The sequence below is a fragment of the Marmota marmota genome, unplaced genomic scaffold (assembly GCF_001458135.2).
Source record: "Marmota marmota marmota unplaced genomic scaffold, marMar, whole genome shotgun sequence".
Classification (NCBI taxonomy): Eukaryota; Metazoa; Chordata; class Mammalia; order Rodentia; family Sciuridae; genus Marmota; species Marmota marmota.
Window position 1 is genome coordinate 379,073 of NW_026000001.1, and position 25,400 is coordinate 404,472.

General features: G+C 47.6%; 3 protein-coding genes across 7 annotated transcripts; 2 read left to right on the forward strand and 1 right to left on the reverse strand.

Moving 5' to 3' along the window:
* Positions 1-8,104: 8,104 nt before the first annotated feature.
* On the reverse strand, positions 8,105-11,327 carry Eif1ad (eukaryotic translation initiation factor 1A domain containing). Of its 2 annotated transcripts, XM_015503131.2 has the most exons (7): positions 10,797-11,028; positions 10,507-10,676; positions 9,688-9,861; positions 9,442-9,550; positions 9,249-9,357; positions 9,036-9,080; positions 8,105-8,422 (listed from the first exon to the last, which is right to left on the reverse strand). In XM_015503131.2, the coding sequence occupies exons 3-7, from the start codon at positions 9,772-9,774 to the stop codon at positions 8,278-8,280; spliced, it is 495 nt and encodes a 164-aa protein (XP_015358617.1). In that variant the 5' UTR covers positions 9,775-9,861; positions 10,507-10,676; positions 10,797-11,028; the 3' UTR covers positions 8,105-8,277. The 2 variants fall into 2 exon arrangements, with proteins under 2 accessions (XP_015358617.1, XP_015358616.1); XM_015503130.2 differs by lacking the exon at positions 10,507-10,676 and having other exon boundaries at positions 10,797-11,327.
* On the forward strand, positions 11,320-13,152 carry Banf1 (BAF nuclear assembly factor 1). Of its 4 annotated transcripts, none has more exons than XM_015503134.2 (3): positions 11,320-11,458; positions 12,140-12,278; positions 12,642-13,152. In XM_015503134.2, exons 2-3 carry the CDS (start codon positions 12,156-12,158, stop codon positions 12,786-12,788), a joined length of 270 nt encoding a protein of 89 aa, XP_015358620.1. In that variant the 5' UTR covers positions 11,320-11,458; positions 12,140-12,155; the 3' UTR covers positions 12,789-13,152. The 4 variants fall into 4 exon arrangements, with proteins under 4 accessions (XP_015358620.1, XP_015358619.1, XP_015358621.1 ...); XM_015503133.2 differs by having other exon boundaries at positions 11,326-11,458; positions 12,132-12,278; XM_015503135.2 differs by lacking the exon at positions 11,320-11,458 and adding an exon at positions 11,644-11,753.
* A 9,611-nt stretch (positions 13,153-22,763) lies between these two features.
* On the forward strand, positions 22,764-24,622 carry Cst6 (cystatin E/M). Its single transcript, XM_015503088.2, has 3 exons — positions 22,764-23,029; positions 23,962-24,087; positions 24,439-24,622. The coding sequence occupies exons 1-3, from the start codon at positions 22,790-22,792 to the stop codon at positions 24,520-24,522; spliced, it is 450 nt and encodes a 149-aa protein (XP_015358574.1). The 5' UTR covers positions 22,764-22,789; the 3' UTR covers positions 24,523-24,622.
* Positions 24,623-25,400: the final 778 nt, after the last annotated feature.

Here is a 25,400-nt window from a genome sequence, read left to right on the forward strand (position 1 = left end):
TACCTAGAGTAGTCACTCAGAAACAACAGGACACCATACTTTTATATCAAGAGGTGCAGTAAGACCTTGGTCCTGTGCTGTTGGTGCTAAAGCTGTTTGTCTCAAATCTAAGCACGCAAAAGCAATCATACAAATCCAACACCGGATATTTCTGTCGGGTGATTGAGCTTGTCAAAATAGCCAATTCTATAAAGAAAAAAGTTAAGGGGTTTGTTCTAAATTAAAAGTAACTAAAGAGATATTAACTAAAAGTAACAATGCTGTGTGTATAAATAGAATATGGCAAAATGCTCTTAGCTGACTCTGTTGAAGGGATATGGGCATTATTTTACAATTCAACCTTTATTTAAGTTTGAAAATTCTCATGTTTGGTTTGGAGAAGGAAAAGCTGAACAACTAGGAGCTAAGTATACAACTACAAATATGGGGAGAAGAGCTACAGAATAAGCCCAAAGGGGTGTAAGTGGAAAATATGACAAGAGCAGAAATTCATGAAATAGAAACAGGTACTAATGAATGGGAATGAAGGCAAAAAGCTGGTGCTTTGAAGAGACTAATAATGAACTTCTGCCAAGAGTGACAGGGATACAAGGAGAAAGCATAAATGATATTTGATATGAAAAGGAAATAACTTTGGATACAGATTTACCTTATAAACATAAGGTAAGTCTACAGATAACTTGTGCCAGTAGATTTGAAGCCATACTTAAAATGAGAAAATATGGAAATATTTTTCCTTGAGAGTATAACTGACTCAAGAACAGGAAACCTTACTAATCTATCACCACTAAAAGTTCAGAGCTGGAGAGGATAGGAAAGGCAGCAGAACACAACAGACACTAGTATGGCAATATGTAAATCAATGGATGTGTAACTGATGTGATTCTGCAATCTGTATATGGGGTAAAAATGGGAGCTCATAACCCACTTGAATCAAAGGGTGAAATATGATATATCAAGAACTATGTAATGTTTTGAATAACCAACAATAAAAAATTAAAAAAAAAAAAAAGTTCAGAGCTGGGTGTAACTCAGTGGAAAAGCACCTGTCTGGCATGTACAAGGCTCTGGATTCCATTCCCAGCATCACAAAAACAAAACAAAAATCTAAGTCAAAATCTAGTCACCTCCTTAAGAAATGCCAAGTTAGTTACAGAAATTTTTACTAAACATTTTAGAAATCCAGAATCCCAATCTTTGTTTGGTGGTAATAGGGATTTAACCCAGAGCCTTGTACATGCTAGGCAAATGCACTATACATGACCTACATCCCCAATCTGTAATATAATTTAATCTAATTTATTTGTCTTGGTACTGGGGATTGAACCCAGGGTACTTTACCACTAAGCCACAATCCCTGCCCTTTTTATTTTTTGAGACTGTCATGCTGAGTTGCTGAGGCTGGCTTCTAATTTGCAGTCCTCCCAAACTGGTAGGATTACAGGCGTGCACCACCACACCCTGCTCTCCAACTCATTTTGTGTTGATATGAACTTGACATAAGAAAACAAAAAACAAAACAACAACAACAACAAAAAAAAAAACAGGGCTGGGGCTGGGGCTCAGCAGCAGCACACTTGCCAGGCGTGTGTGAGGCACTGGGTGTGATTCTCAGCACCACGTATAAATAAATAAAGGGGGCTGGGGATGTGGCTCAAGCGGTAGTGCAATCACCTGGCATGCGTGTGGCCTGGGTTCGATCCTCAGCACCACATATAAACAAAGATATTGTGTCCGCCGAGAACTAAAAAATAAATATTAAAAAATTCTCTCTCTCTCTTAAAAAAAAAATAAAAAATAAAGGTCTATCAACAACTAACAAAACAAAACAACAACAACAAAAAAAACCAAGGGCCATAGAAATCTGAAAAGCTTAAACCATATCACTTATGAGCTTACAATTTCCCCGAATATCAGGAACCTGAATCCAGCAATGTGAGACAAACAACAAAACATTGTGACAGTTTTTGCCAAGAATGCAAGTTTTTTTGTTTTGTTTGGGGTCTCACTATGTTGTTCAGGTTGGACTTGAACTGGTGACTCAAGCATCCTCTCCAATAGCTGGGATTATAGTTGTGTGCCACTGCACCTGGCTTATAAGAATGCTCTAATGTGTCAAAATGTCAAGATACTTCACCACATTTACAGATTAAACAAAAGCTCCACATGATGTGTTCTGGTTGCCATTTGTGCTTCTTGGTGCTTATGCCCAGGTAGCTGGGTGACAAAGTGTGAGATGGCTGTGTAAGAAATACCCATCAGAAGTGACATGGCTATAAAAGCTGGTCTTGAAGTGATAAGAAGTGCAGAGACAGGAGGGCCCCAGAGTGTCAAGTACCATGCCAGGAGGGGCCACAATGCATGGATTGGCCACAGCTTCAGTGGAAAGGGGCTCTTGGGACATTCTCAGTGCATTCTGGGAGATCTCATCAAACACGGTTGGATCCCACCACAAAGTTAGGGAAACAGATAACAGAGAATGACAGAGAAAGTAGCACACAGAATTCAAGGATCTTCCCACCATGCATAGCTACAGTCTACAGGTACTAAATAGCTGATAAAAAATGGAGAAGTAGAGATTAAAAGATTTTAGGGGTACTAGGGATATAGCTCAGTGGTCAAGTACTTGCCTAGCATACACAAGAGGCTATCAGGTAGATTATGGAATCACCGAGAAAGCTGGAGAAAAAAGTAAAATCAAACTTATAGATATAACACCAAAAATCTCACAGTGACACAGCCCATAAAGGGGGAACAGTGGAGTAATTAAGGGGAAAAGACAGCCTCAAATGTTAGAAAACTGAAATTAAATCAGCTACCTGTATAATCTGAGAATCTACAAACAAGCAGGCAAACTCAAAGAAACAGAAGGAAAAGGTCAACAAAAAAATGCACCTCTTGCAAAGCTAGCCAAAGAAAAGCAAATACAAAGAGTATGAGACACAGTTGTTGGTTCCATCTGCCTGTACCCCCCTCCCAGCCTTTTTTGGTAAGAGTACTTCTCTAGTCTGTGGGAAACATACATCATACAGATAAGGTGTGGTTCATTCTTCTCCCTCAGGCCTGGCCACAGCAAGTGACCCTAGCAATACCAATCAGCCTTCCCTGAATCACAGGGATCCTCAAGGAAGGGCCTCTGTCTATGCAGGCTGTGTATAAACTGGAGCTTCCTGCAGAAAACATCTGTAGGAGGCAAAAGGATCCATCAAGCTGAAGCCAGAGACGGCTCTGAGAAATGCTGGCCTCTGACAGCTTTGCTCCAGGCACCATTCCTCAACATCACGTGAACAACTCTCACTGGCTTCTGCTAAAGAAGGTGATTTTTTTATCATTTACAGGTAAGAGATCCTAAATAATACAAATATTATGCATGATATTTTGCCCCAAAAGTTAAATATTAATGAAATGTACTATCTTGAAAGGCAGAGGTCTGCCCCTAAAATTAAGGAATTTGACACTCTGGACACACCTAATAAGTCCTACCAAATTCTGAAGAAACTATCATTTATTCAAGTCTAAAGATGATTTAATGTCTCCAAACTTATTCAAGGCCCTAAGCAACTCAGTGAGACCCTATATCAAAAGAAAAAATAAAAGGGCCTGGGCATTGGGCTGGTGTTTTGGCTCAGTGGTAGAGCGCTTGCATAGCATGCATGAGGCCCTGGGTTGCATTCTCAACACCACATATAAATAAATAAAGGTCCATTGACAACTAAAAATATATATATATTAGGAAAAAAAAAAAAGGCCTAGGGATTTAGCTCAATGGTAAAGCACCCTATTCAATTCCCAGCACACCCCGCCCCCCAAAAAAAGTGAAATTGGCCCATAGACACAAAAGTCCTAAATAAGAAAATAAATAATATACTGAATTATGCAAAACTAAGCAGGGTTTGCAACTGCATGCACTTGATCTCAGCCCCAACTATTCAGAAAGCTGAGGCAGAAAGGTCAGAAGTTTGAGGTCAACCTCAGCAACTCAATAAGGCCTTGTCTCAAAATAAAATGGGCTCTCTGGATATAGTCAGTGGTGGTGTGCACCTGAGTTCAATTCCCAGCACCAGAAAATCCAGTAAAACAAAAAAATAAAAATAAGCAGGATTGCTGGGTGTGGGCGCACGCCTGTGACCCAAGTGGCTTAGAAGACTGAGGCAGGAGGATCATGAGTTCAAAGCCAGCCTCTACAACTTAGTGAGGTCCTAAGCAACTCGGGGAGACTCTGTCTCTAAATAAAATACAAAAAAGTGCTGGGGATGTGGCTCAGTGAATAAAGATCCTTGGGTTCCCTCCCTAGTATCAACATTAGGAAACCTATTAGGCAAGTTTTAGGAAACCTATTAGGCAAGTTAGTACATTAATACAATAATTTGATTATCTCAGCAGATGTCAAAATTCATCATTGTTGAATAAAATGGGGAAAATACATGTCAATAATCTAAGAACAGAAGGAACCCTTCAGCTAATGAAAGAAATCCACCAGATGCCTAAAGCAAGGACCCTATCTCATGTTGAATGAGAGCACCATTCCCACTAAGAAACAATTATGGGTGCCATTTGACACCCTGGAGGCCCTGGTCTCTGTGACTCACAAGGAGAAGAAACCGAGGTAAAGGGTAAGATAAAAGATGCTACTAGCAGTACATGACTTTGACTAAAAAGCCAAGAGAATCAACTGAAGAATTATTAGAACAAATCAGAGTTTAATTAGATCCATGAATTAAGCAACAAAGCTTTCCTATTTGCTAGTGACAGTCAGAAACGTCATTTCAAAAGATCCCATTCATACAGGGTGTGGTGGTGCATGCCTGTAATCCCATCGGCTTGGGAGGCTGAGGCAGGAGGATCACGATTTCAAAGCTAGCCTCAGCAAAAAGCTAGGCACTAAGCAATTCAGTGAGACCCTGTCTCTAAATAAAATACGAAATAGGGCTGGGGATGTGGCTCAGTGGTCAAGTGCCCCTGAGTTCAATCCCCAGTACCACCCCCGCCCCCAAAAAAAGATCCCATTAATAAGGAATTCATAACAAGTAACAAATAATTTTACAAAATTCCTAAGACTAAATCAAATTAGAAATGTAAAAGGCCCATATGAGAATACCCACACTTTACAAAAGAACACATATACCTACCTCAGTCCTGGAGAGGAAGATTCAAAACCGCTAAGATAACCATTTCTTCCTAAATCAGACTACATGAAACCATGCCAACGAAAATCCCAACCAGACTCTTACATGAAAAATTGGCAAGCTCATTCTAAAGTTCTATGTAAGAGAAAATGCAAAATGGTCAAGGGTGGGGGCAGGGGAATTGCATCCCAGGTCCTAAGCACACGGCAATACATGACACGAGCACATGGACCCTCTGATCAGACATCTCAAAGAGAAACCCAAATACATGTAGGAGTTTGAGACAGGGACTTGCTCTATTGCCCAGGCGAGCCTCAAACTCACAATCCTTTTGCCTCAGCTTCCCAAGTGGATGGGATTATAAACATGTGACACACTGCACCCAGCTTGCAGGAAATTTTTAAAAAGGTACTTCCAATGAGGAATCAATGATTCAATAAATTTTATATCTGAATGACTCTTCTAGGAAAAAAGTTAGCTCTCTACATCCTATAAAAAACAAACTTGAAGGCGGGCATGGTGGCACATGCCTGTAATCACAGTGGCTTGGGAGGCTGAGACAGGAGGATCAAGAGTTCAAAGCCTCAGCAATTTAGCGAGGTCCTAAGAAACTCAGTGAGACTCTCTCTAAATAGAAAATACAAAACAGGGGTGGGGATGTGGCTCAGTGGTCAAGTGCCTCAGAATTCAATCCCTGGTTACCCCCCCCCAAAAAAAACCCCCAAACTTCAAAAGAAAAAAACAAAACACTTCAGATGAATTTCTGTATCTGTGTGAAGATATATCTTGAATTCATCTGATTTCTGTATACACACGTACATCATTTTACACATGTATATATACATATGTATTCAAGGCCAAAACAAGAGAATGTGCGTGAGAAGCAGAAAAATGAGGTAGAGCTCCAGAGAATGTGGAGACTGGTAAAGTCCTTCTGGTTGTTTCAGAAATGGGATATCTTACAGTGTATGTGTCGCTTACACCTCCAGTAATAACCAAAAAACATCCTGAAGAAACAAAATAAGAGTCCTTAAGGACAGCTGCAGAGCTCAAGGAAGGCCCAGTGGCTTACAACAAGAGGTAAACCAGAGCATACTTGCGGAGTTGGTGAATGGGTGAGTTTTCCCCCAAAGGTTACTGCTTCTTGATGAAGTATGAGCCTGCAACTACCAGGGAAGGAGGATTTAAGTTTTAGACACCCCAGAGTAGACCGGCTGGGCACTGCTTAGTGTCCATTTAGGCTTGGAGGGATTCATTTAAGGTACAATGAATGGGCCAGGCTGACTGCTTTCTGGCCCAAGTGCCTGGAGTTCAAGCATAGAGGTGAATGACCAGGTTCACTCAGGGTTAGAATTTTACTAGATGAAAGGAATGGCAGAGACAGAGGAGTGAAGGTGTGGACAACAGACCCCACACTACAAAAGGAGGAAAGTGAAGGCAGAAGGTTAATGGTAGGAATATTAGGATTGAAAATAAGGATAGAAAACTTTTGTAGAGGGGGTAGCTAAGAAAGCTAGGAAGTGGTAAATGCACAGGTTATCTAAATTCTGAAAATAATGCAATATTTAGTGATATCAAAGGTTTGGGGAGCAAGTAGGGGTGTAGAAAGCAAGATAGAATAGAAGATAAGGACATTCAGGCTGAAGATCTCAAGGAACCAGGGATAAAGTGCTGAAAAGCTCCATCATGGCGGGGATGCTCTGACCCAGCAGGGAGAAAGACTAAGCCAGGATGTGAACTCTTTTTTATTTATTTTTTAGTACCAGGGATTGAACTCAGGGGCACTCGACCACTTCCCCAGCCATATTCTATATTTTATTTAGAGACAGGGTCTCACTGAATTGCTTAGCACCTCACTTTTGCTGAGGCTGGCTTTAAACTCGTGATCCTCCTGCCTCAGCCTCCTGAACCACTGGGAAGGATTACAGCGTAAGCCACCACATCCGGAAGGATGTGAACTCTTTGATGTCTAGGACAATGCCAATCATAAGGGGGAGAGGACAGTTAGAGGCAAAAGCTTCTAAGAAGAGGGATCACAGGATTTCCAAGAGGGTCAATGTCTACTAGGGAGGCTGTGGCAAGAGGATTATAAGAAAGTCATAAGGAGGCCACCAACCCTACTTCTGGTGCTGATGCACAAAGGAAAAGGGCGAGGGTGAGAACACAGCCTCCATTTAAAAAGTTATACAACACACATACACACACACACACACAAAGTTATACCACAGCCTGGTGTAGTGGTACGTTCCTGTAATTCTAGCTACTCAGGGAGGCTGAGGCAGAGGGATTGAAAATTTGAGGCCAGCCCCAGCAACTTAGCAACACCCCACCTTTTTAAAGAATTATATAGGGCTGAGATGTACCTCAATAGCATAGCACTTGCCTAGCATGCATATGGCCCTGGGTTCCATCCCTGATACTGAGGCAGGTGTGTGGGTGGAAAGGTTATATGACAGTCATATCATCAGGGAATAACCCAGTTTTAAAATGGAATCAGGAGATGGTAAAGACACAGAGGTTCACTGACCACAAAGCAGATGTTCTGGAGGTGATGAAAAGTTAAAAGTACAAGAAAGATATGGTTTAACGAGGGGATGCACAGCAGCAGTGGTAGGAATGATTAGAAAGGCTGGGGAAGCAGCTCACAAGGCACCACAGGATTCATCCAGAGCATCTATAGAGGCAGGTGTGTGGGCATAGGTCCTTTGCTACAACCTTGAATGCTTATATCGGTGTTAACTGCAAGAGGCTAGGAAGTAGGACTGTTCCTAATTGTGAAACACACAAAAGGAGGTACAGCACAGGGCCTGGCACTTTCTAAATGCCCAATAAGTGTGTGTCAGTGAATCACTTGGGAAAGACTCAGCCAGTTCCCATTTCCTCCCCCATCTGGCCACAAGCCCCAAGGCCTCTACTAAGAAGCAGGTTTTTAGTTTACCACAATTCTCCCTTCCCACAGAGAGCCACTCAGACACCAGTACAAGTCACCACCCACCAGGGGTTTAATTCTCCTAGGACAAAAGGTCAGTTCAAGAGGGTCCTGCCTTGTCCCCATCCAGGGGTAAAGATCTGCAGGGCACCCTGGGAATGTCCAAGCCCAGAGGAGCCTGGGAGTAGTCCCTGAGCAAGTGGAAAAGTGGATCCCAGAGTCTCAGGCCACCTCTTCCTCTTCACTCTCCTCCTCACTCTCATGATACTGTCTGCGATTGGTGTTAACAAAGAGGTCAGAATCATCTTCAGAGGCAGATTCTTCTCCTGATGACTGTGGCTCAGCTGGGAGTTCTGGCTGAGTCTGTCTGCATGGAGGAAGCAGAAAGAATCAGCCTAATACCTTCTAGGAAAATCAAATCTGCAACCAAGGAGTCCCCAAAAAGGAGGATCATTTGGCCAAGCAGTCAGACACACAGGTGTTTAAAAATGCAGCAGTTCCAGAGAGAGAGAGAGAGAGAGAGAAAGCAGCAGTTCCTTAAAAAACACAAGAAGAGACAGAGAGTCAGAGCCAATAGTGGGAAAACAAACACTGTCCCCCACCCCAAAAGTTTACTACAGCCATTGGTTTCAGTTAGGAATCAAAACAATTCTACTAACACTTACTAGGCCCATATTCCACGCCAGGTACCGTACTAAGCAACTTTATAAGCATTAGCTCCTTCTTACAAAGCTCCTATCTTATACCTGAGAAAACAATCTTAAAAGACTAAGTAACACGCCTAGAGTAACTTAACTATAAATGGCAAAGGTAGGAATTTAACCCAGGGCATCTAACTTTCAAGCCATATTCACAACCACATGTTCTGCCACATGTTTAGGAACTCTCACCAGAAATGAGAGAGAAATGTAGGCTCTACTTTCTCCAGACAAAGGTAAAAACCCTATTTTCTCTTCCCTACACTAGGGTGTGCTCCTCACCTGTTCCTGTTGTGTTTCTCAGCCACTTCAGAGAAGGCCTCAGGCCTGTGCCAAGAGAAGAGTCAGGTCAGAGAGGACAGAGAAACCTCTCAGCAAAAGAGCTGTTTCCAGCTGTCCCTGCCAGGGATGCCACATTCTTCCCTCTCCCAATTCCCTAGCTAGGAAGTCAGTATCCCCCAGAAACCACAAAACTAAGGATCAGGGGCATCCTACCAGAGGCCCTCCTTCTGCAGAGAGCGCACATGGTCCTTGCAGAGAACAAAGGAGATCTCAGCCTTCACCTTTTCTCCCTCTTCAATGGGGTCAACAATGAGAAAGTCCCCTGTAGGCAAGAAAAGGCATGCTTGCAATGGAGAACCAGGACCACAGGAAATGATTCTGTCTCCTAGAAGGCTGCCTTTCTCACCTCTCTTAATCCAGATGTTCTTGCGGTATTTGGATGGCATGCTCACCAGGAAGCGCTGCCCTTGGGCTGTCTCCACCTCATGCAGATTATTCCCTGGTGTCCTGAGTACCTGGTCCAAGAAAGACCAAGAGACAGCTTTATCAGTCACAAACACCCTCTGAGCTGCAATGCACCCTACTCCCACCCCAGGGGTCCTATGGAGTGGAGGGGTTGGGAGCAGAGCAGCCTGTGCCCAATGCCACTCACCCTCACGATCTGTTGCTGGTCAGAGGGCACCATGTGCTCCCCCAGCACCTCCTTCACCACATGCTTCCTCTTGGTGGCCTGTGACATGCTGGGTCCTGTCCCAGGGTGGTTAGGAACAAGAATACCGTAAGCTCCTTCTCTGAAGTTATTTTGATGACAGTTTCAGAAGCCAGGCTGTATGAAGATATGAAGATGGGAGGGGCCATTTACTGGAGAGTGACACAGCATCCTGGTTAAGGATTCAAGGTCTCACTGCCTAGATTCAAATTCTGCCTTGGCTATTCCCTGTTTATCTTTTTTTTTTTTTTTTTTTAATTCGCTTATTTGCTTTTGATACTGGGGATTGAACTTAAAAGTGCTTTACCAGTGAGTTACATGCCCAGCTTTTTTTTTTTTTTCCCGAGATGGGTCTGGCTAAGTTGCTCAGGGCCTTGCTAAGTTGCCGAGCCTGGCCTCCAATTTGTGATCCTTTTGTCTCAGGCTTTGGAGTTGCTGGGATTACAGGCTTGCTGCAGCAAGGAGTGTCAACTTCTCATTAAAAAACAAATGACAGGGGCTGGGGTTGTGGCTCAGTGGTAGAGTGCTCGCCTAGTGTGTCTGAGGCACTGGGTTTGATCAATGTCTAAAAATAATAATAATAGGACAAAACTGCTCACCTTTTCTATGCCCCCCCAAAACAATAGCTAACTCAACACTGCTATAAAATAAGATAATGAAAATGCCCCCAGCATGCATACCACACGAGATGACTCCTGTTATCAGAAGTCCTGTTGTGGTCAGGAACTATACATATTTCAGAGAACTTGAGATAAATTGTACCTTTCTCGACATGAATATCATCCCATCTCTAGCACAGCCACGTAACACAAATGCTCAATCTCTTAACACACTACAGGCAGAGACGAATTCAGTGACCACCACGACTGTCCAAGCCAGAAATGCGTGAAGGGTCGAGGTGAAGCAAGCTTGGTCTGCGGCAGCTGCCGTATCTCGGAAGACCAGAGCTGGTATCACCGAAACTGATAGTTTCCAAAGGAAACTCCGACGTGTCTCTAATTGCCGTCTCCAGTCCTCTGCTCCCTTCACCCGGAGGAAAGACCCACACTTACTCGTTGGCCCTTGGGTACCACAGGCGCTGCACAAGCAACCTTGTTTTCCAGCTGGACGCTGAGAGCGGATAGTTCACGACTCGAAATTTCAAAGCCGAGCCAACGAAGGCACAAAAATGGGACTTGCCGGTGATCACCACGGAACAGCAGTTCTGGACTCCGGATCGTGGCGTTCCCAATTTCCGCGAGTCCAACTACAAGGAGGACAGCAGTTTGAGTCGGACCCTGTCGTGTACTTCCGGCGCTCACTCAAAAACCTTCCGGCCGCACTTCCCCTACTTTGTCCGTTCCTCTAACTTGTCCTACCGCGGGGTCCGTCAGACCCAAGTCCTTGGGTTCTAAGTACCGGGTAGTGAACAAAGGAAGTATCCTATTCGGAAGCTTCTCTCTCTCAGACTGGAGGAGCAGCCCCAGAAGCGAGACCACAGAGCGCAGCGTGGCTTTCCGCCAGGGGCCAAAAAAGAGCGGCTAGTGTCTACATGACTGAGACGTAGGGCAATCCAACTCTATGGCCCCTCAGCGGCTAGAAGTGCCCAATTACTTTTTTAAGGCGGGTCTTGAGACAACCCGGAAGCGGAAGTCGAAGAAAGTTCTAGTGGCTTGAGGTATCGGCGGGAGCGGCCGAGTAGCAAGAGCAACCGTTACTGGAGCTGGAGCTGCCTGTGAGCGTGAGCCTCCCAGCGGGGCCCTAGCTGGAGGCTGGAGGAAGGGCGGGGAGGAGGGGAGGAAAGGGACCCCATTGCTGTGGCGAGCCAGGGAGTGCACCTTAGGAGAGGGTTCGGCCGCGGGGAGGAGCGGCGCGTGGCGCGTGGGAGCGGCGGAGCGTGGAGGGGGCGGGGCGGCGCGCGCCGGAGGCGGGGCGAGGCCGGCTGGGGCGGTGTGAACCCCACGGGGCCGCGCAGCTGGGGTCGGCGCCGCGGGCCTGCGCCTTCGCTCTGAATGCCGTGTGAAGGGCGGGTGAGGAAGAGACCCTGTTTTGGTTTTTCACACCGCATGGCTGCTCGAGCAGTGTCAGTGTCATCTTTGCGCAGCCAAGGTCACCGAGAGTGTCAGCTCTAGGGCGCGTCCTGGCCACCGACTTCGGGTGTCTTTCTATTGCCCTGCGTGTGCCACCTGTTAGAGCTGGATTGTTTCTATTGGGACTGCACGGAAACCTAGTTCCCCCAGGGAGTGGAAGACATTTCTTTTCTGAATAGTAGGGAGATTGTCCCTGGTTCTCAGTTTTCTCTGTGAAATGAGGGATTTCACCGTAATGGCCCACCTACGTTTTAATATGAGATTGCTCTTGAATCTTTGGGAGCTCAGGTCCTCAGCCCTAACTTGCTTTTTCTTGAGATTCCTAGATTAAGCTCGATCAAGATGACCACCTCCCAAAAGCATCGAGACTTCGTGGCAGAGCCTATGGGGGAAAAGCCAGTGGGGAGCCTGGCTGGGATTGGTGAAGTCCTGGGCAAGAAGCTTGAGGAAAGGGGCTTTGACAAGGTGTGGGTTGGCTACGTGTACCAGGGGAGACCTGAGGGGAGAGATGGCAATTTCTTAGGGCAGACTGGGAGTGGGAACAAGCTAGGGGGGAGGAGTAGACAGTGGTGGATAATCCGAAGTGACTGGCTACCTGGGAGAGATGAAGTAGGGGCAGAACCTGCCCTACTTCATGGGCTTGTGTGCTCTAAATGTCACAAAAGTGGCATTGTTCTCCTATCCAAATATCAAGCAAGATTGACTCTGCTTAGCTTCAGAGGCCAGAGGGGATCTGGCACATTCAGGGTGGTGAGGTGGTAGACAGCTGTCTTGCTTTTATTCTCCACAGAACTCAGCAGCATGCCTTTTATTTTGCCTGTTTTGCAGGCATATGTCGTCCTCGGTCAGTTTCTGGTGCTAAAGAAAGATGAAGACCTCTTCCGAGAATGGCTGAAGGACACATGTGGTGCCAATGCCAAGCAGTCCCGGGACTGCTTTGGGTGCCTTCGAGAATGGTGTGACGCCTTCTTGTGATGTTCTCTGGGGAGCCCTCAATCCCTAGCCCCTTTATCAAGTCTCCAGAGTTTGCAGCTGAGTGGGGGCTCCTTGTCCTCTACAAAGGAAAAGATTGCTGTTGTTGTACTCCAGGGTCTTTGGGAGTTCTCTCCCCTCACCATTTCAATCTTTTTTGGAATTTTTGCTCTTGCATGCAACTCCCTTTTTCTTTCCCCTGCCAGTTCCATGGAAATCATTAACCAGCTTTTCTGATTGGATTCCTGGCCCCTTCCCTCACCCCCACCTTCACCTCTGGTCTGTTTGATGCCATTTGGCACCTTTTTTGGCATAACAGTCACTGTCCTTGTAAAGTTTTTTAGATCAATAAAGACAGTGGCCTTCATGACTGAGTGTTGTGTGTTGAAAAGTAAGTGGGCTGAGAGTTGCCTCTTCCCCAGAGCTGATGGTGTCTGCTGCACTCCTTATCAGTGCAGAACGAAACTGACACCTTCCCTTCCCACTCCTAGAGGGTAGCCACCCTAGCCACATGGGCCTTGGGCAGGTGGCTTGGAGTGTCCCAATCCCAGGATGATGTGGGAGAGAGTGTGGGTTGACTTCCTGGGAGCCAGGTAGGCTATGGTGTTCCAGCTGTCACTCAAGTCAACAGCTAGGCAGCACCTGGTGGAAAAGTCAGTAGGAGTCAGGTACCAGGAAGAGGGTGGACTGGATATAGGTAAGAGTTCACCTACTGATCACCCCATCATCTCTCATGCCCTCAAAGGCGTGGGCAGGGCTCTTGCTATCTGCCCAGATGTCTTGGGGGAAAGCAGTAAGGGAGTTACACTTGAATTCAGTATATTTAGGTCCTTTTCTCTCTTGCTCTTTTCTTTCTGTACTAGGGATTAACACAGAGCTTTTTGTAGGCTAGGCAAGTATTCTACCACTAGGCTATGTCCCCAACCCATTTTATTTTAGTTTTTGGTACCAGGGATTGAATCCAGGGACACATAACTACTGAGGCACATCCCCATTCCTTTTTAAATTTTTGAGACAGGATCTTGCTAAATTGCTGAGGCTGGTTTTGAACTTGTGACACTCCTGCCTGAGTCTCCTGAGCCGCTGGGATTACAGGCATGCATCACCATGCCTGGCCCTTTTTATTTTGAGACAGGGTCTTGCTAAGTTGTTCTGGCTGGCTTCAAACTTGCCGTCCTCCTGCCTCAGCCTCTTGAGTTGCTGTGTGTGACAACGCCATGCCCAGCTTGATCCTGTTTTTTCTTGGGACATTTATGAACCTTCCTGAAACTGAAACTTTTGCAAACATTTTTTTCCTTTCATAATAATAAACCATTGTTTTGTTTTTTAGAAGTGAAGAGACTTGGGACTCAGAGAAGTTAATTTGCCCATAGACTTGTTGCTGAGAAATAGCCAGGCTAATTCAGACTGTAACTTGGTCATGTCACTTAGTCCCTCTCGAGTCTCAGTTTTCCCACTTAGGAAATGAGATTGTTTTAGGGATCAAATGAAATGCTAGCTGTATACCACCCATTCATGCTTGGCATTCATCCCTTCAACAGACCATCATTGAACAGCGACTTACTTGCTGTATAAACAAATTGTTCACACAGTCTCTACTGGCTGAAGAGACACAAATGATGGGTATTAAAACAAATGGATAATATGAGTTTTCAGGGACGTCAAGATAGAGAAAAATTAAGAGATTAAGTTGACAAAACTACATTAATATTAGAAATTCTATATAAAATCATAGAGTGAAGAGACAAACCTGGAGTGGAAAAAATATTTGAAAAAATATAAAGTATCTAACCCAGAGCATGTGGAACGGTGGTCAAGAAAAAGTTGGAAAGAATAGAAAAACTGGCAAAAGACATAAAAGGCAGTCCCAGAAAATATACCCTAACAGCATGTGAAAAGGCTTGATTTCATTAGTAATCAGAAAAGCAAATCCCATCAACACCCACCCAATTGGCAAGAATCTTAAAAAGTCGGACAATAACAAGCATTGAGCATATGGAGCAACAGGAACTCCTGTGTTGGTGGGAGTGTGAATTACTGTGAGCACTCTGGGAAAACACTTGGGCGTTATTTTACAAAGCTGACACACCCTGTGAGCTGGCAATTCCACTCTTAGGACTATGCCTTGAAGAAGCTCCTGAACACCTGCACTAGGACATTTGTGAGTGTGCATAGTTCTGTTGATTTTAATAGCCCCCAATGGAACACAACTGGTGGTTCTCAGTATGAGGATAGATAAGTAAATAAAGCTGCACAGTGGTGAAAAACCAACAAAAAGATGGGGTCCGCTCATGTAAAGTTAAGTGAATTCTTGCTTAAGGATCCCTATATAGATGGTAAGTCTAGAAAGGAAACCAAGAAGCTAGGCATAGTGCTGCACACCTAGAGTCCCAGCTACTAAGAAGGCTAAGGAGGGTTGCAAGTTCAGTGCCCATTGCTGTGCAAAAAAAAAAAAAAAAAACAAGGGAATGCTTATTGCAAAAGTTAGTAGTAGGTCCATAGTGTAGGTCAGTGGTGGAGCACCTGCTGAGCATGGGCAAGATTCTGGGTTCCATCCCCAGCACCAGGGGAAAAAAGTCAATAATAAGAAAAAAATCTGTGGTAGAGGGTGTGATAGTGGAAGGGCTTGGCAGTGGGAGTAGCATTTCCATTTTTTTGACCTTTGGGGTGGTAATGTAAACATTAGCTACTTATTAAATTGGTCAGGGGCAGGGTGTAGCTCAGTGATAGTGTTTGCATAGCATGTGTGGGACCTGGGCTTGATCCCAGTACTAAAAAAAAAGTTGTTTTTTTTTTTTTTAATTTACCTGAACACATCTGTTCTTCGATGCCCTTAATGTGGATCATTCTGAAATGTATCAGCTACATTTCAGAATAATATAAGGAAACACAAAACTAAAGACCAGAGGATGGAACAATGATCTGGTAAGCTGGGCACTATGGTCTGTAGGGACAAGGGTCCAATTGAGGCTGTATCTGGGTAGGATAAATGGCCCACTGTGATAGAGACGTCAGATGGCCAATCCAGTTGGCTATAGTCAGCCACCGTACAAGCAGAAGCATCACTGAATGCTTAGAAAGCACATCCTCAAGGCACAGAGTAAAGTGCAGCAGGCCAGGCCAGAGAGGTGGCTAAAGCACACATGATGAGTTGTGTGTGTGTGTGTGTGTGTGTGCACGCGCGCGCGTGCGCACGCACGCACGCACTGGGGATTAAACCCAGGGGCATTCACAACTGAGCCACATCCCCAGCCCATTTTTTTTAATATTTATTTTTTGTAATTGGACACTATTTTTTAAAAAATATTTATTTTTTTAAACACAATATCTTTTATTCTATTTATTTTTATGTGGTGTTAAGGATCGAACCCAGAACCTCACGTGCTGGACGAGTGCTCTACCACTGAGCCACAACCCCAGCCCTCCCAGCCTATTTTTATATTTTATTTAGAGACAGAGTAGTTTATGTCTTCACTAAGTTGCTGAGGCAGGCTTTGAATTCCTGACCCTTCAGCCTCAGCTTCCCAAGAAGCTGGGATTACAGGCATGTGCCACCATACCTGTCCAAGATGACATTGTTATGCAATATTTTTAAAATTCAGATGAAGGCCAAAATCCACAACAAACAAAATATCAAAGAGAGGATCCAACCCTGTATACAAATTTGCTTCTGCCACTTCTCCCTGGTCCTTGCTAGATGGGGGCAGAAGGGATAGCAGCTTCTCCCTCATGTCTGTTCCAGCTTCAGGAAGTTGTGACTAGGTGGGTCTTGGCCTTCTACAGGGACCAGGTCTCTTCCTCCTGCCCCAGGACCTACCAGAGCCCCTTACCCACTCCAGGTCTGGGTCCCCAGCTCAGAGCCCTGCATGTGCTTGGGACAGTGGAGCACAATGGAGGGAGGGAGGGGTATATCCAGGCCTGTTTCCCTGGCACCCTTCACCTACCTGGCTCCTCCCCAGCTGGTGGCTGGCATCAAATACTACCTGACAGTGGAGATGGAGAGCACAGCGTGCCGGAAGACCAGGGTCTCTGGAGACCATGTGGACCTCACCACCTGCCCCCTGGCCACAGGGGTGCAGCAGGAGGTAACAGCACTGCCCCAAGCCCGCACCCTGCACAGAACCTGAGGCCCTGGGCTTGTCCCACCTGAGCTGGTCTGGCTGGCTGGGCAGAGACTTAGCTGAACCTGCCCTGCTTTTGGGTGACTCAGCTTCAGGCCAGTGTGAGGTGCAAGAGGAGAGGCTGGAGCTTTCCTGGGTGTGGGGGATTTGCTGGAAAGACCTGGGATCTAGTCCCATCATCAGACTATGTGTCGCTGGGGCCAGTGATTGCCCCTCTGTGGCCCCAGAGTGACAAGGCAGGCAGAGAGCTGGCTCCTGGGAGGAGGCTGACCCCTGGGCTGGGCTCACCCCTCCCTGTGCCTTGGCTCTCTACAGAAGCTGCGCTGTGACTTTGAGATCCTCGAAGTCCCTTGGAAGAACTCAGCTTCTCAAACAAGACTGTGTGCAGCTGTAGTAGGTTTGCAGGTGGGAGTGGTGGGCCCCCAAACACAGCCAGAAACTCCCAATAGTCTTAGAAAAGGGATTGGGACAAAGAGAAGAGAGATAATGTCCCAAGACTAGCCCCAAGGACAGTGTCTGCTCAGAAGGGGAGTGCATGCCCTGCTTCTCTCAGCACCTGGGAGAAGTTCAGGCATGCATGTGGGAGGTTCAGCCCACTGGGTCTTGGACACTGAGTTTTCTGTCCACTAACGTTCCTGTGCCTGTGTGTGGTCCAAAGTGGGTTGCCTGTCCTGCACAGCCACTGCTGTGCAGGCGATGTCCTGGTCCCATGGCCTCTTGGTCTACAACATTTCTAGTACAATTGAATTTGTGGCTGTAGTACATACTCAGACACATACACTCACACCTACAACCCTCAACTCTACAGACATTCACACCCATAAACCCACAGGACACACTCAGATGTTCCCAGACACCATAGACATGCCCTGAAAAAACACCAGCGCCCACCTAGCAACCAACTATCCAGCAACACAACCTAGCAACCCAGAAGCAAAGCAAACACAGAAGCAGCACCCCAAGATAGCCTAGAGATGGGCACGCAGACTCCCAACACTAGCCAGAGTCCCACGTCTCCACCTGGGGGTGTTCCTTGGATGCACAAACTCGCACCCACACCCAGGACAGGAGGAAGTAACCTGGTACCTTGAGGCACTGGGTGTTTGCAGTGTGAGGCCCAGATTGGTAGCACTGTGGGGGAGTGGGGAGCAACCCAGATGATGGGTGACCCTCAAACAATATTGAACAAATAAAGCAAAATATACAATGGTGTGATTCTGTTCATGTAAAGTTAAGAAGTAAATTCTTGCTTAGTGACCTCTACATAGATAATAAAACTAGAAAGAAAAGCAAGGAAATGTTTATTGCAAGTCAATAGTAAGCCTGGCATGGTGGTGCCCACTTGTAATACCAACTACTTGGGAAGCTGAGGCTGGAGGATCACAAGTTCAAGGCCAGCCTCAGAAACTTAGTGAGGCCCTGTTTCAAAATAAAAGGATTGGGGGTGTAGATCAGTGGTACAGTGCTTGCCTTGCGTGCAGGGCCCTGGATTCAATACCTAGTATGGCAAAAAGTAAAGAAAGAAAATATCAATAGTGATTATCTTTGTTTGATTATGGAAGGGTGTAGAGGTGGGAGTGGCATTTCATTTTTGACCTGGATGGTGGAAATACATGCACTGACCCTGCAATTATTTGTTAAAAGGAACATGCATCTTCTGGCTTGTTTTCTATGTATTAGCTACATTTCAGAATAATAGAAGGATAAGAAGGAAACAAAAAATAAAAAAACTGGTGATTGAATGAGTATGGGACAAAGTGACAGAATTGTCACTAGTAGGAATGAGGGTTCTCTCAAGCTGGGTCTGGGCAGTGTGTGGCTCAGCTGGCAGGTTCCGCCAGAGCAGGGGCCACTGTGGTTCAGCTGCTTCCTGGGAGGAGCCCATTGAGGTAGTAGAGTGGCCTTCTCTGGAGTCTGAGACATACTATGTGCCTAATGTTTTCCTGATGGGTCTAGACACACTCAGCCTCAACCCTTGTGCTTGTGACACTGTCATTTGCCTGGTGTGCTTAGGTAGGGGCTCGGTAGGGCTACAGCTTCTCCACACTCAGCCCTGACACAGTCACATTGTTGCTGTTGAATGACAAGGTGATGGAGATGCTCTCCTGCTCTATGAAGCCCTTCCTGTGGCTCCAGCCCATACTGGTTGCCTGGCTTTGCCTCCCTGGCTCTGGCACTGGGACCCTGGTGGGACCCTGTGTGACATACTCTCTTCCTTGTTTCTTCAATGTTCGCCTTTCCCTGGCTCACCCATGGGTTTTGTCACCTCTCCCTGGGGCTCGACTGGAGCCCAGGACAGATTGATAGGGCAGGAGCCCTTCATCTGGGCTCTTTATGTTATATCTCACACAAATCCCTGGATCAGTCCTGGGGCAGCAGGGGACAAAGGGCATCTAGAATGTACCTTGTGACAGAGTGGCCTCTTAGAGGTCCAGCCCTGACTCAGCTTGTAGGTCAAAGGGAGCAAGGCCTGGCGTGCTGGAGAGAGGGCAGGCCTGATGGAGGAGGCAGAGCTTCTCAGCCAGGGCTCAGGGCTCAGCAGGTTGAGCTGAGCACCTACTGGCCTGGGGTTGTTGGTGGGCCCAGAAGTCAGCAAATATTCACACAATATACCTCTTGCCACCCTGACTCCCTGTATGCAGCCAGAGCTTGACCCCTCAGTTGCTCTAGTCCCTAGCACTCAGATCTGGCCCGCAGCTTAGGGTGAACCCTGGTGTCCTAAGGGCTTCTTCCTGCTGTCCCTAGAAAGGAAGGGACAAACAGCCCAAGACACCTTCCCCACCTAGCCCAGTGGCAACCCAGATGGAATAGAAGACGCCCAGTTGGTGCTCATGGCTGTGGCCTCCCTTTCAGGGTGTCCCCTCCCTGCAGGCACCAGGACTCTCTCTGCGGCCATCACTCTGGCTTCAACTAATGGTAACCTTGAAGAACCAGCCAGGGGCACAAGTTCTTCCCTCGGTCACCTGGTGATCTAGAGCCAGTTGTTCCACCCAGTGCAGGGCTCTGAAGATTCAATCAGCTGATGAACAGGACACCCCGGCACTGAGGGGAACTCCTCCATGGAGTCACACGTGTCCTTGCCAGGAAGTTTTCTTTCCAGGATATGTGTGACAGGACAAGGGGAGCAGAGTCCTAGGGAGAGAATGTCCTTCACCCAGCTGAAGTCTCAAGGAAGAGGGATGGGGTGGGCTACAGCAAGGAGCCTGCCAGGGTGGGCCCAAGGTGAGGAGGTTGTGAGAGGCCTCCCTGGTCATCAAGACCCATCAGGCCATGAGAAAGAGAAGGGTGCTGTGGGCAACCTGGGTTGGAAGGCCTGAGCCACAGCAAATCTGGAGCCTGTGCCCCATGGCCAGTGGGATGGCCAATCTCAAGTTCATGCTTGGCCCAGGGCGTTTTCTGGAAGCCAGAGTGATCCAGACAGGTTGGAGCCCAGACTACAGGCTCCTTTCTGGATGAGACAGACCACCTTCAGGAAGCACCCCTCTGCAGAACAGCCTGGTCAGCACAGGACATTGCGGGCATGTGGGTGCTACTCCAGGTCCTACCATTTCTTCTTTGACCCCTCATTTCCTCCTTGTAGAAAAAGGTAATAATCACTACTCTGCAGAGCCACTATGAGAACAAGAAAATGTGACTCAAGGCCTAGCATGTGGCAAGAGTCCAGTGATGGTTAGTTTCCCTCTCCTCCCTCTTTTTCTCTCCAGATAGTACTTCTAGCCAAGTGACTTCAGATTAGCTCTGATTAACTCTTCTGCAGATGAGGATACTACTACCTCAAGGTTTGAGAGGAGTAATCAGTGGACGAGAAGTCCTTGGAAATTGCTAGATTGTAGCACCAAAGACTCATTGACATTAGCACAAAGCAGTGATGGACAAGGTAGGTGACAGTGACTGGTGACTCACTGTTTCTTGGTGAATCAGGGATGGTGCTTTACTTTTCAAGGGAGTTATCAGAAGTAAGTGTGGCCATGACTGAGCTCCATGGTGGAAGAGCAGAGCTGGGGCCTCCCAGGGAGGTTGCCTGGTCCCTGTGGCAGCCTGCCACCTCTCCCTGTGAGCTGTCCTATGCCTCTCAACTCATGGTCCCTACCTGGCCAAGCCTCCTCATCAAGCCAAGCTTAGGCCAGCTCTCCAACAAACAGAAGTCTGTCTCTTTAAGACAGACACCTGAGCCTGTGACAAACTTGTGACCTTTTCCTTGGAATCCCAGGGAGGTAGCAGTTTGTTTTTCATAGCTGGACTGACTGGGTGGGGAAGCAGATTGGCAGCTGGACTGGCAGTGACCATGCTCTGGTCTGAGAAATCACTTCCTCATGGCCCTAGGATTCTAGAATTGGGGAAGGGGGAATGCTGGATGTCTGCTTATGATACTCACCACAATAATAGTGCCGGGGTGATGGCACACACCTGTAATCCCAGCAATTCAGGAGAAGGCCGAGGCAGGGTGATCTTAGTTCAAAGCCAGCTTCTGCAATTTAGCAAAATGTGGTCTCAAAATAAAAAGTGAAAAAGGCTTGGGATGTAGATCAATGGTAGAATACCCCTGGGTTCCATCCCCAGCACCACAAACCAAACCAATAATAGCTATTACTAACAAAGCACCAATCTTTTGCCAGGTACTGTAAGTGGCCACCTCCTCTGAGCCCCATGTAAGACTCCAAAAAGATTTCAATGTCCCAAGGACAAATGTCCTGGCTCTCCAACATATATTAAAGCCCAAATTATGCAGACTCTAAAGCACAAAGAATTCTAACAAAGTCCAGGCTTTTCCTGTGTTGATTGCTTCAATGCTATTTTTTATATATTTATTATTGGAGTCTTTCAAAAAGTTGTGGGGTCCCTATGTTGCTGGTACTTCTAGCACTTGTCCAGTGTGCCTAGGGGTGACTCAGTCTGGAGGCATTGGCGTTAGAACAAACTTAGGAGAAAAAAAATTTTTTTTCTTAGAGAGAGAGAGAATTTTTTTAATATTTATTTTTTAGTTTTCGGCAGACACAACATCTTTGTTTGTATATGGTGCTGAGGATTGAACCCGGGCCGCACGCATGCCAGGCAAGCGCGCTACCGCTTGAGCCACATCCTCAGCCCAGGAGAAAAATATTGTTACCCTTTTTTTCAGCTGAGGCTCTGGGAAGTTGAGTGATTTGTCCAGAGTTATCCAGTCAGTTAAACGGCAACAGGTATGACAGCCCCTTTTTCTGACAGTTCTCACCCTTGGGACTCAGTCTGGTTTAGGACTGCTAAGTTCTTAGAGCTCCCGGGCTCAAAAGCCAGCATCTCCATTTACTGGTGATCAACTGCTGTCTATAGTCAAATCAATTCTCCCTTCCATGTTATTTCCTCCTCTGCAAAGTGGAAACACTATAATTCCCTCTTGGTGCTGATTGTGAGTTAAATGACACTGGCTCAGGGCAGTAATGTCACCTACTTACCTGCTGTTTGTAGAACATCTGGCCTCTTCCAATTTACTTGTATCAGTTCATTGAATCCTCACAATACTCACTTTCCAGAAGAGGAAACAGAAGCAGTGAAAGGTTAAGTAACCTCTCCAAGGTCACACAGCCCAGAAATGGTGGGACAGTAAGAGCTCAAACATAGCTGTTGGTAGATCAGACTGGACAGACTTTCTGTGAACTGTTCCTACAGTGGCACTTAGTGCTGGGGTTTGTGGCTGTGCTCTCCCTTGCTGGAGGGCTGGGTAACGCAGCATCGTGGCACACAGGGGTTCTCTGACCCCTCGGCCCAGCCTGCAGGACCTGGGGGTGGGGAAGGCACCGTGCAGGGATCCGGGATCCGGGGGCGACTGGCGGCAGGCGGGGCCGGGCGGGGCCAGGGAGCCCGTAAAAGCAGCACAGGCCTCGGCTTGGCACTGACACTGCAGCCATGGCACGTTCTCACCTCCCGCTGGCGATGGGCCTGGCTCTGATCGCGCTCTGCCTCCTGGCGCTGTCCCCTGACGCCCGCGCTGATCCGCGAGGCCGCAGGACTGGAGAACGCCAGGACCTGGCTCCCAACGACCCGCAGGTGCAGAGGGCGGCGCAGGCAGCTGTGGCCAGCTACAACATGGGCAGCAATAGCCTCTACTACTTCCGCGACACGAACGTCATCAAGGCGCAGAGCCAGGTGAGCTGGGCAAGGGAACCCCGCCAGGGCTAGTCACTGCCTAGGTGCCCAGTAAAGGGGATGCCAAGGCAGAAAGCAATATTGCATACGATACTTAAAAAAAATTTTTTTTAGTTGTAGTTCGTGCAATATCTTTATTTTTATGTGGTGCTGAGGATCAAACCCACATAATACATGCAAGGCAAGTACTCTATCACTGAGCTACAGCCCCAGCCCACAATGCTTTCTTAAATGTTCATTTATTTTTTGTGACACTGGGGATCTAACCCAGGGCTTTGGGCATGTTAAGTAAGTGCTCAAGCACCAAGCTGCACCCCTGCCCACTATACAGTGCTTTCTTTTCTTTTCTTTTGGTAATGGGGGTTGAACTCAGGGACACTCAACCACTGAGCCACATCCCCAGCCCTGTTTTGGATTTTATTTAGAGACAGGGTCTCACTGAATTGCTTAGTGCCTTGCTTTTGCTGAGGCTGATTTTGAACGCATGGTTCTCCTGTCTCAGCCTCCCAAGCCACTAGGATACTAGGCGTGCGCCACCATACCTGGCTTCTCAAAATGAAAAATCCACCATGAACCAAGTTTCAGGATCCAATCCTGTAAATACAGAGTTCCCTTCACTAGAATCCCCCTGGTCCCTGCTAGATGGGGGCAAAGGGGAGGCAGAAGGGACAGGACAATAGCCTCTCCCTGGTGACGGCCTCAGCTTTGAGAAGGTGTGCCCAGGTGGGTCTCAGCCTCCTGAAGGGACCCGGCCTCTTCCCTCTGCCCCTTCCCCCTGCACCAGGACCCACCAGAGCCCCTTACCCACTCCAGGTCTGGGTCCCCAGCTCAGAGCCCTGCATGTGCTTGGGGCAGTGAGGCACAATGGAGGGAGGGGGGGTATATCCAGGCCTGTTTCCCTGGCACCCTTCACCTACCTGGCTCCTCCCCAGCTGGTGGCTGGCATCAAGTACTACCTGACAGTGGAGATGGAGAGCACAGCGTGCCGGAAGACCAGGGTCTCTGGAGACCATGTGGACCTCACCACCTGCCCCCTGGCCACAGGGGTGCAGCAGGAGGTAACAGCACTGCCCCAAGCCCGCACCCTGCACAGAACCTGAGGCCCTGGGTTTGTCCCACCTGAGCTGGTCTGGCTGGCTGGGCAGAGACTTAGCTGAACCTGCCCTGCTTTTGGGTGACTCAGCTTCAGGCCAGTGTGAGGTGCAAGAGGAGAGGCTGGAGCTTTCCTGGGTGTGGGGGATTTGCTGGAAAGACCTGGGATCTAGTCCCATCATCAGACTATGTGTCGCTGGGGCCAGTGATTGCCCCTCTGTGGCCCCAGAGTGACAAGGCAGGCAGAGAGCTGGCTCCTGGGAGGAGGCTGACCCCTGGGCTGGGCTCACCCCTCCCTGTGCCTTGGCTCTCTACAGAAGCTGCGCTGTGACTTTGAGATCCTCGAAGTCCCTTGGAAGAACTCTTCTCAGCTTCTCAAACACAACTGTGTGCAAGTGTAATCGGCCCCCAGGCGGGAGCGGATGAAGGGACACATGGTGGAGGGCACCTCAGAGCCATTGCCACATCTTCTGCAATAAATCACTGGCACTGCTTCTTGCATTGGTTTCTTCTGTGTGCTCCACTCCCCACTTCCCACCCAGCTACTGATGGCTCCAAACATTCCACAGCTGACGGGCCACCCATGGTATTCCAGGGGGTGCTATCCCAGCCCAGACAGCACTGACAGTTCAGGGCTCAGCCCTTGAATCTGGGGATCTCCAACTTTCCAGCATCACAGACATGAGGAAACAAATTCTGGGGTCCCCAATCACAGACTCCCACTAGCCTCAGGTAACAGGAGACAAAGTCACAGAAGAGGGATTGTATCCCAAGACTAGCCGGGGACAGTGTCTGTGAGCACTTAGAAGGGGAGCCCATGCCCTGCTCCTCTCAGCACTTGGGAGAAGCTCAGGCATGCATGTGGGGTGCCCAGCCCATTGGGTCCTAGACACTGAGCTTCCGGCCCACTAATGCTCATATGTCTGTGCGTGGCCCAAAGTTGTCTTACACAGCCACTGCTGGCCAAGAGCCATGAGGCCAGGACATTGCCTCTTACATTCTCACTAGTAGGACCCCCCCAGGTTCCCTTGGCAAGACCCCTGGAAGGCACTTGGGGCATCGTGCTGAGTGACCAGCATTTTCCTTCCTATGATCGGTAGAGGCTCTGTTGGTCACTTTCGTAGTGATCTGGCCACATTCACAGTGGCCCTAGACAGCTGCCCTGATCCTTGAAGTAGCAGAATGGGTCTTCATGCATAGGCGTGCCTTCCTGCAGCCTCAGGGGTCGAGCTACGCTCACCTGTTCCTTTGTGATATTACTCCCTTGCCCTGTTTGGGA